This window comes from Eucyclogobius newberryi, unplaced genomic scaffold, assembly GCF_026437365.1.
Source record: "Eucyclogobius newberryi isolate DKJ021-1_F unplaced genomic scaffold, fEucNew1.0.hap1 SCAF_19, whole genome shotgun sequence".
Classification (NCBI taxonomy): domain Eukaryota; kingdom Metazoa; phylum Chordata; class Actinopteri; order Gobiiformes; family Gobiidae; genus Eucyclogobius; species Eucyclogobius newberryi.
In genome coordinates, this window is record NW_027315823.1 from 31977756 (window position 1) to 31993655 (window position 15900).

General features: G+C 38.6%; 1 protein-coding gene across 1 annotated transcript in view; it reads right to left on the reverse strand.

The window, feature by feature from the left end:
- Window positions 1-15900, reverse strand: part of atg7 (ATG7 autophagy related 7 homolog (S. cerevisiae)) — an 81060-nt gene that overhangs the window by 35853 nt on the left and 29307 nt on the right. The window contains exons 15-17 of the mRNA XM_072452666.1: window positions 15596-15711; window positions 13534-13609; window positions 7052-7132 (exon numbers count right to left, since the gene is read on the reverse strand). Of these exons, the coding sequence (XP_072308767.1) occupies window positions 7052-7132; window positions 13534-13609; window positions 15596-15711 (273 nt within the window). The remainder of the gene's footprint in view (window positions 1-7051; window positions 7133-13533; window positions 13610-15595; window positions 15712-15900) is intronic.

A 15900-nucleotide genomic window follows, 5' to 3' on the forward strand; every position in this document is an offset into this window, starting at 1 on the left:
ATTTAAATTTTAAACAAAAAAAAGTTAAACTAAAAAACCCTGGTTTGGCAGGTAAATTAACGTAGAATAATGAAAATCTTTGTTTGAATGAGTAATCTAAACAAAACAGCAATATAGAGTGTAAGAACTGCATCTAACTGTGAAGATATTTGAATTACGGTAAGATATGGGCAATGACTGCAAGTGCACATATTTATAAGCGGTGTGGTGAAGGCCGTGCACTGAAATGATCAGAATTATAATCTGTTGAGGGTGTAAGGATTTAAGAAGCACAGAGGAACTGAATGGATAATTATGAAGGCTTTGAGAGCTGGAGATCGGAGAATGTGGGTGAATGAAACACACGTTTGTATTGAACCTCACGTGGTTCAAAGTTCAAAGCAGTTGGATTTATTCAGTCTAAAACAAAAAAGGTATTTTGTCACTCTGATAATATGTAATGTCAAATTGGCCCATTACTGTGTTTCAAATGTGAATACAGCAACTCCAGCATCTCTTGAGACGCATGGTCCCAAAGCTTGGCTCTTCTCCGAGCGGCTCAGACCGACGACAGGTGTTAGGTTTCCTCTGCACAAGAGAGATGTGTGTGCATGTGTGAGGGTGGCGTCTGCTTCTAGATCCAGACACACAAACCACAAACACAATGGATGTCCCCTGTTCATCTTTACAAACCTCTCCTCTCTCTCCTCCCAATTTAAAGGAAATGTGGCCGGGCATCACACGAGGAGAAATGTGATATTGCTGTTAGTATAAAGGGGGCCGCGGTGGTATAGAGTCCACACACACAAAGGGTTAGGCGGTCCAACCCAGCTCCAAACAGTGCATATTAATCATATTCAGAGCCCAATACAAAGTCAATACATGAGCAAATATAATAGAGTTCTCACATAAAACCCCAACAAGGTTATTTAAAGTTAAAATACAAGAAATTACTGTACACGGAATAATCCAGTCTAGAATTTATAGAAGCATAAATCAACTTTTATAAATCAGGGCTAGATTTGACAATGGAAATTAACTTGAAATGATTATCTATTTGGCCTTTAAAAGAGCAAACTGAAATAAAACTTGCAGAAGTTACAAATTAGAGCTTTCTGATTTGTTAATCAATTTTAGATGTGCCATGCATGATGTGCTATCTAATGTCTGAGATGAGTGGTGGAATGAAAGTAGTCAATTGTGGGATGTAGGTATAAAAGTTATAAGAAAGGAAAGGGAGTTCATTGATAGAAGAAAAAAAAGAAATAGACCCAGAGCAGAGCTTTGTGGAAGTTATTTATTTCATTTTACTTATAGAACCTTATACTTTACTTATAGAACCAGGTAGGGCTATTGAGAACAAATGTGAGTGGGGAAAGGTTTAACCATTAATACTAATTGAGAATGAGCTGTTAAGTGGCCAGTCTGCCAGACTCTGGAGTCAGCTGATCTGATGAAGCTCCAGAATTATGCTCCGTGCAGGTGCCCACCCAAACATGGCAAGGCAAAAACCACCCACTTTTGTCTTTATACAAACGAACAAACAACAATATATACAAAAGAAGACATGATGAATCTCATGAATGGATGTAGGTGTAAGTACTAGTGCAGTAATCGTTTGTATTGACAGTTAATGTGTTGCTCCAGCAAAACCAGATAAGTGGCCTGGTCTAATTCAAACGCACTTTTTAAAATGCATGTAAACCCAGAAAGTTGTCTTGATTCGACTCTCACACATCTGAAAAAGTCAGAGTTGTTGTATAACTGCTGCGTGTAACTCAACAGAGGCATTCAACTGCACAAGGACTTGTATTGTATGTTTGTAAAAAACATATGTCAATGTTTGTAGGTTGTGTTTTTTCTGGTGCTTGTAGGGATGTCACAATAACAAATATATAATAATAATTTAACTACTTCATGCCACTTGCACAATAACTTTAAAGCAAGATAATCACACTAAACCTTTCAAATGTTTATTATAGTTAAAATATGCTCTGCAACACAAACTAAGTGTCAATAATTAGTCATAGAAAGTATTTATTTGACACTGAACAGCTCAAACCTCACTGTAACACAAAAAACGTTACCTTCAAAGTAATGGTATATAAACACCTCTACTAAAACTGTACGTTGTATTTACAAAAAAGCATCTCATCTAATTTGAGGTAAAAGGCTGTAAAATAGTAATAAACAACTAATAAAAGCTGTGAATCTCCAGCGGTTTGCACAGCTACATCTGTGTCCGTTTGTATACGTGTTGCTCTCTAAACAGATCGGCTGTAGACGGGGGAGATGGGGCAGACGGGGGAGACGGGGCCGAAGGGGGAGTGGAGTTTGTGGTGGCTAACGGGAGCTCTCGTTTCATTTATGGGCCACTCACAGAGAGTATATGAGTAAACACTTCCGACTGACGCAGGGCTTTTCCTTCCAAGAAAACTATTAAACCTTCAAAGCGTGTCCGCCTCCTCTGACTCACCGCCCGATGCCTATTACAGCGCTTTCAAAATCAGACGCATTCTGTACATTACTGCCTAATAAAGTCACGACATCTTCAGTGCAATGCATATTCGATGGCTGTGTAACTACTGTTGTAACTATAGCAACATAGAAAACCCTCACTTGTCATATAAGAAGTTAAAATATTGAGTAAAGCATACATTTTTGTCAATGCGGATATATTGACAATTGCAGTATAGCGCTGTTCAAACAATAATTTTTTTTAAAATTACGAAAATATATTGGTTAATTTAGATGAGACGGTTGTTTTTGGAGTATTCTGATATCGATATGCAGACGATATTATGTTTATGCAACATTTTTAATCAGCTCTTTTAGTTTTTATGCTAAGTATGGATGATTTGCCTAACTTTAAAACACGAATGTCTACAATTGAATGTGTATTGAACGTTTTTGTCATTCCAATTCGGACCTGCCTTGACCCTCTTTTAGGCCCTCGTCCAGTGTTTGGGAGCCACATCTGTAGACTATATAACTATAATTGCAGATTAGCCATCTTTGGGCTCATGAGCGATGCCTGGGCACAGACTGTCCAACACTAGAGCAGTGTCTGGCCTGGTTTAAGACAAAGCCACGTCAGCTGTGATTTTCTCTGTGGCTTCCACTTTTATTGGGTTCCAAAACAGCCACACAAACAGTTTGGAAAGACTCGAATCCACAGTTTGGACCAGTTTAGTCCTGCTGCAAGAAATCCAGTACAGGTTTAGTCTTGGTTTAGTCCTATTTTGTTGTCATTTTGTCCCGGCTTTGTCCTGGCATTGTCCTGGCATTGTCTTGGCATTGTCTTGGCATTGTCTTGGCATTGTCCTCGGTTTGACGGTTTTGTCCTGCTGGTATAAAACCAATTCAGAAAAGATTCAGGAGGTCCTTTACGTCCTCATTCAGTCTTTATTGGTTATTTCGTCCTGGGCTGGACAGTTTAGTCCTGGTTTGCTTCTGGTTTTGTCCTGGTCCAGCCTGGGTTTCGTTCAACTATCGTTAAGGGTGCTTTGTCCCGTTTTGGTCCTAGTTTTACCCCAGTTTGAATCCCAGTGTAGACTTTGTCCTGGCTTAGTCATGCATTGTTCAGATTTTGTTCCAGTTTAGTCCCCATTTTGTGCAAGTGTGAATGCGCACGAGGTTTAGCCCTTTTTAGTCCATGTTTAGTTCTAAGGGTGCGTTGCCATTTACACTTGGTTTGAGCCCAGTTTAGTCCTGATGTAGACTTTGTTTGGTCTTGTTCAAGTCTTGGTTTAGTCCTAGAGTAGTCCATGTTTAGCACCAGTATGAACGAGCACACCCTCATTTAGTCCTGGTTTGGACCTGGTTTAGTCCTTATTTACAGAACATAAGTTTGTCCAGATTATTTCTTTGGACCTAGTTTAGCCCTAGTTCAAATCCTGCTTTATTTATAACATCACAGTGAGTTTGAAAAGTACTGACGTTCTCTTTGACTTCTATTTTACTTTCGGCCCTGCTACATCTACACAAAAGCCGGAGTGAAAAACCTACAGGAAGAGCTCAGGCGCAGACAGGGCCCGAATTGTTTTGTTTCTATAGCAACCTGGCAGCACACAGCGCCAGGAGTCACACAAAACATGCGCACTCAAAACACGCACACACCACGAGAACAGACGCACAAAGACAAGTTACAGTGGACGGAGAGATGTGTGGGAGGAAGAACAGCGCTGGGAAACAGAGCAAAGCAACTACAGAGTATTGTACTACATGTGATGAAGTACAATGTATAATGTAAAACTTCAAACAAAAGAGTTGCTCTATATATTTATATAGAAATGTAATGTAAATTGAAAACTTGTAGCAACTCCATTAATACAACAATAACTGGAGAACCATATACTTCTAATGATGTGTCTCTAAAGTATGTTACTACTACTTCTGCTGCAAATTGTTACTGCTGCTACTAACACTTTTACAAACTACAAACATTTACTACTACTACTACAACAACTACAAATTGTTACTGCCAATACTATTACAACTACAAACGTCTACTACTACGACTACAAATACGACAACTACTACGACTACGACTACAGCAAACGCAGCTACTGTATTAAAGTGCTGCTACTACTTCAATAAACTAGAATTACTTCAACTACAGTTTACACATGTTTCTAGGTATCTTAAGTAATTTTCCAAAACTAATTAACTGTCAAGCATAAGTTTTTTGGGGACCGAAGCCAATGAGACCCCATCTAAAGACCCCAACACAATGTTAAAACCCCACTTCCTCTCCTTCTGTGTCAAACAATGCTCTGTACAGGGATAAACGTCTTTGCTTCATGTTCAGAGAGTCTCAAACTCTATGATCCCTTTGTGAGCCCAGTAATCGCATCGGTCACGGGCTGAAACATGACACCTCAGGACTGGGAGGAACTGCATGGACTCAGCGTGGGAGGAGGACACTTCAAACTTAAAGACACCACCACACACTCAAGTCCAAGTCCCACCCTCAGTCTAGAGATGCATTTGGCAAAGTATAGAATTATATTTCAAAGTGTAATTGTGTGTCAATGTACAATATACTTTAATCAATACTAAATCTAGAGTCAAAATTAGATACTTATTTTTGTAACGGCCTCCACTTTTCCTCCAAGGTGGTACTAGTTCTTGAAGAATAAGAAGCTACCACTACCACTTGATAATACTAATACTACTACTTCTTCAACTGGGTCAACTTCAAATACAAAAACTACTGTAATGATTACCTCTTCAAGCACAGCAGCTACTTCATCTATATTGTAAGACTTAAGTTTATTGAGCGGTAATTGGTGTGCTAGTTAGTCATTATTCAGCTATAAGGATGACGCCCAATACTAATATATTATAATGAATGTACAATAGAATCCATTGAGAGATGCAGATGGAAAGTATTAACGGGAAAAAACAAACATGAATGGCCATAAATATAAATACCATTATACTAAATAGCAAAACAAACATCTTATTCTGCCTTTTACTTCTAGTTTTCAGTTCAAACGTGCTCCCTAATCTTAAGTATTGCTTACTATTACTACTTTAGCCAGTACTATTTCCACTACAGCTGCTATAACTACTACTATTCTTTATCTACAACATGTCTCTCTGTGTCTTCACACTGGAGTGGCAGCGTGAGCCTTTATGACCTCTTGATAAACACAAAGACTCCATTGAGATCAGAGTAGACTTTCCTCCACAGGCCCGTTTGTTCCCAGAGGCCCCGCCCCCACGCACTTTTTGTCAGAGTTATTGTTTTTTTCTCGCCGAACCTTTACAAAAACTGTTGAGGAGGCTGATTAGTGGGTTGATAATATTACAAAAAGCAGCAAACTCCACGTGGAAAAAACTATTTTCTTCAGTAGAAATAAAAGTCATCAATACAATAAACAGAAATTAGGTCAAAGAAAGCAAGTTTTGAATGTGAAAAGTACTTCTAGCGTTACTTGTGAATCATTTCTAATACTAATATGCGCGAATACTACTAGACTAAAATAGTTTAAAACAACTACTTTAATTCCTACTACTACGATCTGCCATTACTACCACAAATTATGAAGAGACTCCCTTTTGCAACAAATGGATGATGTGGCATTTCACTATTCTATTCCAATTTTGCCCTATTTCTACACTTTTGCCCCACTATCTACACTTTTCTTACACAGGTTTTAGAGTCTGGGTTATAAAACTTAAGTAGATATTTTCAGCACGTTTTAAAGTACTTGGCAAACTACTTTAGTTTTAAAAAAAAGACACGTGTCAGAACAATTTCAATACTTCTACTAATTCCGTGAGCCAGTTTTACAGCAGTTATTGGCAGGAGCTAGTTGGACTCTGAGGACAGTCACTGACTTCAATAAACTACTGCTTGATTATTTCCATATGAACTCGTTTTTTTTTCCCCCAGTGCGACTGAACAGGATTTAACATGGGAGCGGGAACGCCAGGAATCCCCCCGCGCTCTGCTGAGGCGGCAGTTTGTGTGTGACAACAATGCAAAAGATTTAGAGTAACATGACATACAAGCTACTTTATGTTCTCCCTGGTCCAGCTTGTTCTTTGTGTGTGGTTGTTGTTGTAAGTGTGTGTGGTTGTGGTTGTTGTAAGTGGTTGTTGTTGTTGTAAGTGGTTGTTGTTGTTGTTGTTGTTGTTGTTGTTGTAAGTGGTTGTTGTTGTTGTAAGTGGTTGTTGTTGTTGTTGTTGTAAGTGGTTGTTGTTGTTGTTGTAAGTGGTTGTTGTTGTTGTTGTAAGTGGTTGTTGTTGTTGTTGTTGTTGTAAGTGGTTGTTGTTGTAAGTGGTTGTTGTTGTTGTTGTAAGTGGTTGTTGTTGTTGTTGTAAGTGGTGGTTGTTGTTGTAAGTGTGTGTTGTTGTTGTAAGTGGTTGTTGTTGTTGTAAGTGGTGGTTGTTGTTGTAAGTGTGTGTTGTTGTTGTAAGTGGTTGTTGTAAGTGGTTGTTGTTGTAAGTGGTTGTTGTTGTTGTTGTTGTAAGTGGTTGTTGTTGTTGTTGTTGTAAGTGGTTGTTGTTGTTGTTGCTCTGTTTTTGTCGTTCTATGGTCTAATAAGAATGTGGGACTTACTACGGGGGAGCAGGCGGTGCACTTGTCAAAGGCCAGGCTGGCGGGGAGGACGTTGTCAAACCTTGAGAGAAAACCTCGGATCTGTGTTTAAAAAAGAAAAAGAAGAAAAAAAACATTAAATGTCATGGCACAAAATGCAAGAGGTTGTTTTAGAGAATCACAGAGTTGCAAAGGTCAGATGAAAACAACTTTACTTGGTTGACATTTAGCACAGAAAACTAAATTGCATAAGTTCTGAAATTACAAGAAGTAAAAATACCCATTGAAATAGAATATTTTCACTCAAATATTAAAGGACGTAAGTGTATATATAAACTTACAAAATGTGTAAAGCTTAAAAATAATGTCAATAATAAAACTTCAGCTTCTACCTCAGAATTTTGAAAGTAGGCTAGGAGCGCCATCTGGTGGTGAACAGAAACTATTACAATATTCTGTTTCTCTTTTTTCTCTTTCGTCATACAAAAATGACTACTAATGTAATTTCTTTTGCCTTATAGAAAATATCCCACATTGAAACTAATACACTTTTATGTACTGCACTTCCTGCTCATTAGCTGCTAATTTGAAATACTTATCTGTATTCATTATTTTTAACTGACGACGCACATCACAAGAAAAGGCATCCTGATTTGACACACTATCAAAGCATCGTGAACGTGTGAGCAGCGAGGTGAACTTAATTCAAATCTTTTGCTCTTTGGTTGAATATGTGGGACCCAAACAAACTTTACACAATCTTTAGCACCATCTCTATTTTAGATGCATCTGGAGGTTTTTAATTAAAAATCTGCTTGATAAAAAGGTAACAGGAAGTGCATATGAGGTGATCATTTCATGAAAGTCATTATGAAGATGTGGGAGAAGAGTGAGTCAGATGAAGAGCGTGGAAAGAAAACTGCAGATATATTTCTTATTTAACGCCAATACTTTCCAGATTATTGAAAATACTTTTGAAATACTTTTGCACCAGCAACAGATACAGCCCATAAGGAATATAACACCTGAGCAGTCTTTATCTGCCATTTTGTGTTTTAACTACGACACAAGAACAATAGTCATATGGTTTTGGGGTGTGATAAAATAATACACTGGACGAACGTTTTAAGATTGAAGATGTTTTGACACTCATTAAAGAGCTTCTTCAGTATATTTGAAGGAAAACTGGTGAGTCACTGCGGAAAGGAGGAGATAACTACACTGAAACTAATATAAACTGAAATGTTTACAGTCAAGAGTAGTTGAACTGACTAAATTAATGACAGATAACTGTAAACCATTAGTCAGTGAGTAGTTAGCTCCTCCCTCTCCAGTTCTCTGTCAGATGAACTGAAGCTAATTGGATGAGTGGCAAAATGTCTTAAAATGTGTATCTAGTCATTTGGCTCGAGCCATATAATGGCAAGAGCCACTGTTAATATTACTATTCTTCTTTTTCTGCAACTCGCACATTTTTGACCCACTGAACATCGATGAAAAGAAAAACTGGTTCACCTGAAGGACAAGATCAAAATCTAAAAAAAATCTACCTGAAGCAACCATGTGAACCTGTATGCAAATTTAGGGTTCCAACGCCATATCTGGAGCTTCTATCCTCACGTGACTCATGCAATACTTAGACACGCCACTGCACAAACCTGTGTCTACTGCGTCCACTTATAACACACTTATAATTAAGCAGAACAGTTGACAGAAATGTATGTACAACTAAAATTAAAGCAACAAAAAAACTCTGTAATGTGAAGGAATGTGACATGCCCAGACTCCAAACATTATTTCTGTAAGAGCAAAGGACATTAAAAAAGATGTTTAGTTTTCTGGTACCTTTATTTGGTTTATTCTTACACCCCATCAGTGCTACAATCTGACTGATCAACAGCTTGCCGTATATTAATGACATTGCGTCAAAATAATATTCATAATCCACAAAATATTTATACAAGTGAATTATTAATACTAAAGTTAGACACTAGTTGTCACTGTTGCACAACCGCAAACAACTTGAAGCATCTTACAGCCAGTGCAAAGGTTTGTATCAGTCGCACACACACACACACACACACACACACACACACACACACACACATTCATCTTCACACATACATACATACAGCAATCTTCCAAACATATTATTTCTGTACATTTTCTGTCAGGACATCATTAGTTCCCTCTCTCTTTGACCTCTTCGAGCTCGTACACACGCACATGCACTCAGTCTATTTGCATTGCCATTTTCCAATTTATTTGGTTGAAATGCCACAAGCTGCAGAGGTGTCGAGCGCCGGAGCAAATTCAGATTCAGAGGGCGATGAATACTGATGATGATGATGCAAATGGAGACGCGACATGGGGAGAGTGTGAAAGTAGTCACCAGAGCACTGAACTGAGTCTGAACAGCTGTGGATTATATGTCCAGCGCGTCCCAAACTGTGCTGTGGGAGCCACTGGGGTTTTGTTTCACACTTTTACCTCTACTTGAGTCATATTTGTTAAAAGTAAAAGTGCCCTTGAGTAAAAGTTTTAGTTAATTTTCCAACTGTGAGTAATTCTATAGCGTCAAAAGATATATATGAACGTGAAATGATTCAAACTCTTTCAGATCGGAGCCGTTTTTGTGTCAGTTTATCATTTTATGTTTTGTCTGTACAATTACATGAACTCAAATCATAAATTATGTCTTGAATACATTTTACGTCCAAACTGTAACTTAGTACTCAAGTAAGAATATAAATAGTAATCATTTGGGCCCCTACTTTTTACTTCTACTTGAGTAATATTATTTAAAGCAACGTTACTCTTACTTGGTACATATTTTTGTACCCACCTCTGCTCGTCTGTGAACGCTGCTTTATAAAAAGTCAAATAAAACTTGGGACAGGATCTGGTTAAGTCCAGGTTGTGTCCAGTTTTTTTCATTTGAGTTTAGTCCTGGGTTATGTTAAGTTAATCATGACTTCTTTCTAGTTTTGCTTTGGATCCTTTGACAGAATTAAGTTAAGTAAGATACTTCTGGTTAAGTTAGAAGTCGACCAGACATCTATTATTTTTCCGATTAGTCGACTAGTCAAACGATAATTTCTTATTGTACATTGAGACTTTCAAAATACATTGTTAACTGAATAAATTCTAGATTCTAGACTAGGAGTGGGAAATTATTTTCATTCGACTTTTCTGTCAAATATAGGCTATTGAATCTATTATCTAGTTCATTTCACGTCATCTTTATAAAGGATACAAGAGCAGACGGTTGCCAAGTCATATTTTTTTTAAATATTACTTGGCATTAGAGATGCACCGATCAATCGGCCGCCGATTTAAAAAGCCGGTTTTATGCTGAATCGGCCAGAATCGGTGACCGGCCGGTCCATGTTGTAATTGCCGGTTTTCGGCCGATCCAAACTGACCCGCATGCGCGCATGCGCGGTGCGCAGCAGCTCAACGCGCCCAGAGCAAAACAACTAAAAACTACAAGAGTCTTTCAGAGCCACTTTACACTCAAGTCTATGTAAACGCGTGTCGAACACCTCCTGCGTTTTCGGCTTTTTCGCCGTGGAGCGCGGCGCAGAGGTGCGTTTTGGTGTTTTCCGCTCTAGACAAAAGCTTTGACAGGCGCAGAAGCTTCAAAGCGTTAAAATTGTTCGTCGCAGAAAAGTTCAGATTTGTTCAACTTTGTTGGAATACAAGAAGGACGAGCCTGGAGGAGGATCAGAGGAGACTGGACTGTGGGGTAAGTTATTACAACTTTGAGACGTGTTGATAGTTGATGCGGTCAAAATAATTTGCGCTGGTTTGTGTTTGACGAGTTAATGTGTTTATTCAGAGTTATCTGTAGAAGAGTACACATTATATGAAGGGGCCAGAAGAAGCAGCAGCAGGGCTGTCAGAAGAGTTAGTTGTTGTTGTTCTGCTCAACTAGGAGAGCTAGGCTACGAGCTAATGCTAACAAGAGATCTCATCCACTTTGAAATGAGACTTTAAAAACACTTTGATGCATTTGAGACATACATGACGTAGATACAAAACTTAAATTACTGACTCGAAGAGCGAAATGAGTGACTACAATCTAATGTCAGGACTATTTAATTGTCCCACAGCCTCAAAGACATGTTCACACAATGAGCTGTGCTCTAGAATCTATAGTGCTCTAGAATCTATAGTGCACAGCTCATTGTGCTTCTAGTGAGTGTGTGAAGTTATCAAAGAGCTGATGAAACTGGAAAATGATATTGGCAACATATGTGCCTCATTTAATATGCTGTATTATAATAGTAAAAGTTTGAATAATATTGCAGTAAATGTACTGGGCTCAAATATAACTGCTGTACAATGTTCTTTAAGATCTGGATTTGCCTTCAGCCCTCCCTGTTGCCCCTGCTGCTCCTGTCGCTCCTGCTGCTCCTGTTGCTCCTGCTCCTGTTGCTCCTGCCCCTGCTGCTCCTGCCCCTGTTGCTCCTGCCCCTGTTGCTCCTGCCCCTGTTGCTCCTGCCCCTGTTGCTCCTGCTCCTGTCCCTGTTGCTCCTGCCCCTGCCCCTGCTGCTCCTGCTCCTTCAGGTGATGCTAGCCCTTCTGCTGCACCCACAGGTGTAAAAGCATTTGGTTGGATTACAATTTGATTTTTAGCCTGTGTCATCTAAATTGCAATGTGTGTTTTTTTTTGTAGAACCACGAGGAAACGGTCCTGGAGCCAGAGTCCTCCAGCTTTGAGAGGGAGGTGCTGGCAGCGCTCTGGGACTGACCCTCCTCATGTTCCATCGCCTTCCTCTCCTGCAGAGGGTCCCAGCTCATTCAAAAGAATGTGTAAAATTACAAATGTATAAATTACTATATGAAATTAGTTCATTTGATTTCAATCTGGAACCACTGGAGCTCCCCCACTCTTCTCCAGGCCATATTAGTTAGTATATAGTTCTGTATTTATATATTATTTTTATATATAGTTATTTATTTTTATATTTTTCCACAAAATAAATTACATTTCATATTATAAAATGTGTGTCCTGTATACATGCATCTTTTTCACATATATAATACTGGGTAGTTTGTGGGAAAATCGGTATCGGAAAAATCGGTTTTGGCAGGTCCAACCTCCTTAAAAACCGGAAATCGGTATCGGCCAAGAATTTTGGAATCGGTGCATCTCTACTTGGCATGTTTGGCATAGTTTAAGCCTGGTTTAGTTTGAGATTGATCCTGATTTTAGTCCTAGTTTTATCATTATTTAACCATGCTTACCGGTAGTCTAAATCAAATTGGGTTGTGTCCACACTTGCAAAACATGAAAATTGGGATATACCTAGAACCCTGGACTAGACCTTGACTAAACCAGGACTAGAACGGGACCAAACAAACAGGGCTAAACAGGGCTCAAACCATCTTTAGTCTTAGTTTGGATTCTACTTGGTAAAATCCTGAATGAGGTCCTGGTTTGGATCTTATTTAATCCACATTCAGACCTGGTTTGGTCCTGGCTAGCTCCTGCTTACATCCGCAGACAAAATGTTTCACAATTTCAGTTCATTACCATTTTTGGACAGCGGCAGAACTGTCCGTCTCCAGCTTGTTCCCACTGTGATGCCCAATGAGTCTAAAAGTACCATTATTTCTGCTGCAGTGCTTCACTTTGTCAAGAGCGCGAGAGAAATATTAGGATGTCAAATCAAACACAGCAGACACAAGTGCTGATGCCGAGTGGATGACGTTTATAGGGTTTAAAATCAGAAACGGAATAAGAAAAAGAATAGCAGGAGAGAAGGAGAAAGGATAGCAGTGTGAAATTGTCCCATTTTGTGCCGGTTAAAAGCATAGTTTACCGCCTCGCTCAGACTCATTTCGACTGGTGTTGGAGCAGGGTTTGAGCGCTAGTTTAAGAGTTCACACAATTTTTACAGGAAAAAAAAAGCCGCCTCCTCTGCAGCGCTCCGCGTGTGGTCCAAGCTACTCTCAGTATGTTCAACGCTTTGGCATTCTTTTATTTATTATGATGCTATTGCAATAAAAACGTCTATTACAAAATATGCCAAATCTAAGATGACACATTTTAATCAATAGTTTGTACCAGTAATAAATATTGTCAGTAAATTAAAATGAAATGAAAGCTTTGAACTAGTGTTATAGCTGGTATTCACTCTCCAATAAAATGTTTTGTACAATCCAGGTATTGTTTACATGTATCTAAATAATATCTTATTTTGATATATAATAATTCACATTTGAGACAAAAATTGGTGCTGTAATTTCTTGAGATCAATGTATTAATTTCCGTTTCAATCCATCTAATTACGCGCACGCACACACACACACAATGCAATCTGCTGTTACCAGGCATGACGTGTGTCGAGATAATGATATTGTTTTGTCTAATTTGGTCAAATTATTTGAAAAAGGCTTTGAAATAGCTATATAAGACTTTTCTACACAAATGCGTCACTCTGTGGAAATGAGTGTGAGGAGAGACAGGCAGAGAAAGAAAATCAGTGACTAACCTGGTGTGGCACTAAACCCAGGGAAGTGGGAGGCTCATTCATCCTGTCGTCACTGCTGCTGGCCACCGCGTACCCACTGCAAAAATGACAAGGTTAGGTAAAGGGAATAGAAAGGTAAGTATGTCGCAGTGCAAGATATGAATCACACACAATTTGATTTCATTTTGCCAGTACAAACAAATAAAATGGCTTTCAATATACATTTCATTAACTTTTAACCACGGCTGTTTCACAAAATATCAACAAAAAGTATTTTTGTTGAAAGAGGACTAGCTTTTTTGAATAGTTAATTGCTATGGCAACGCTGCTAGATTTTCATCTCTCTCTGAAACCCATCGATAACAAATTATACACATTTATTGTTTGGGGAAAACCTATTGTTCTATTTCAACACCATTATCTGAACATTTAGAGTAGTATTTGACCTATACCTTAACCTTTGTATTATGAAGTGTTGGTACTTATGAAGTGGGAGCAGGTCGAGGGACTTATTAAAACAATTTTAACAACCACAAATAGTAGTTTTGAGCGGCTAAACACTGCATAAACAATGTCAACAATGAGGGTAACAGAGGAATGAAGACAGGGTCACAAGCTCAATATCGTCGAGTTTATATTGTGCACAGTCCCCGTCTCAATAAATAACCTTACTGGATTCAGTCTTTTTGAAACGTTTAAAAGTACTAAATAAAAAAAACTGCAGTCTCTTCCCTCTTTTCTTTGATTTGTCATGTCTGACCAGCTGAAACCTCAGAAGAGAAAGAGAACTGGCCTTATCCGACGCAGCGCGTGTCCACTTACTATGGCACATATGGCACATATAGCACATATACACTCACACTCGCATTACCACCAAGTCCTCAACAAAGGACCTTTTCTGCTTATTAAAAACACTGTAACCGTTAGAGATAAGTGTCAAAAATACTGATATTGCCATGGGAACTTGTGGCTTGAGCTTTTAGAGCAACTGTGTGAGTGGGAAATGGACAGCACTGATGCATTTGGAAGAAAACTTTGATTAATGGAGCAGTTTTCTGTTTTCAATGGGACAAAATATACCCATTAAAACTGACAAACACACAATACACAAAAGAAATATCAAACGCACTGTGCATCAATTCCACTGTAAAAAGACCAATCAATTATTAATGATTATGAGGATTTCCCTTTCTACACGTTAACTTATTTTTCTCCATCTGAATATCCTTGGGTTTCAGAATAATGAACAATTAGGACCGTTAAAATGTATATGGAAGATAATTTGAGTGAGTAAATATTGGCATGTTGGATCTTTGTTGTGAAAACCCTTCACTGACTGCACAAGGAGGTGGTGTGATACATAGAAAATGTATAGTGTGAAATGTGAGTGAAATTTAGAATAAAAACAATTCAGACATGTTTTAATCAGAGTTAAAAATTCAGAGTTTGACATTTGCCAGCATTAAAGAGTCAAAATCTGATTCAAAATCTGATGAAACAAATTATCTTCCGGAACAGTAAGCTGAAACCCATGAATAGGCCAAAGGATTGTGATGTCATGTGAAATCCAGCAAAAAGAAAGCTGCCAAGCGAAAGCAGATGGAGAAAGTCTAGAGGTTTGGATCAGGAACGGCATTTTGTGTAATACCTACAATAGATATCAACTTTAACACGCAAGTTAATTCAAGGAAGAGGAAAACAAAAAGCCTCAAAGTCTTTCAAGTGAAATAGAATATTATTGTAACGGTGGGTTTGAAGCTAGAGGTTCATTAAAATCCTAATAATATTAATAACATTAAGCAAAGTTCAGTTAGAGGATGCACCAAGACATTATTGACACTGACCTATTAACTCAAGCATATATTTGAGGACAATTGTTGTTAATGCAAATGTTATAATAGAAGAAGAAACATCACAGTTTCACGATTATTCACAATTGTTGGTGGAATTTATCTCCAAACAGTGACATTCTTATTTCTCTTGTTTACATCATCTATTACATTCCTCTGGTTTAGTATGTGACGAGCTTTATGAAATCAAACTTCCTGAATGAATGTGTTGTTCATGTTTTGAGCAGTCCCACCCTTCGCTGTGCTGTAGTATCGACACCATCATCTCGACCGCCAGAGCGCCAGCGATCATGGCCAGTCCGGGTCTGCTCACGGTGCACTGCTGGTCCAGGGTGCGGTCCCGGGTCGACTGGACACAGCAAAAACAGTTTGTTAAAGGCGTGTCACAGGAGGGTACACTACCAGCTTGTCTGTATGGAGAGGTCATTGCTTTGCCTGGCCACAGATTTAAACATATGAATGGCTAGCATTTGTTCATAAAGTTGTATTTTTATTGCTCAAAAATGCTATAAAACATTCTTACAGTGAGGCTGCCAAG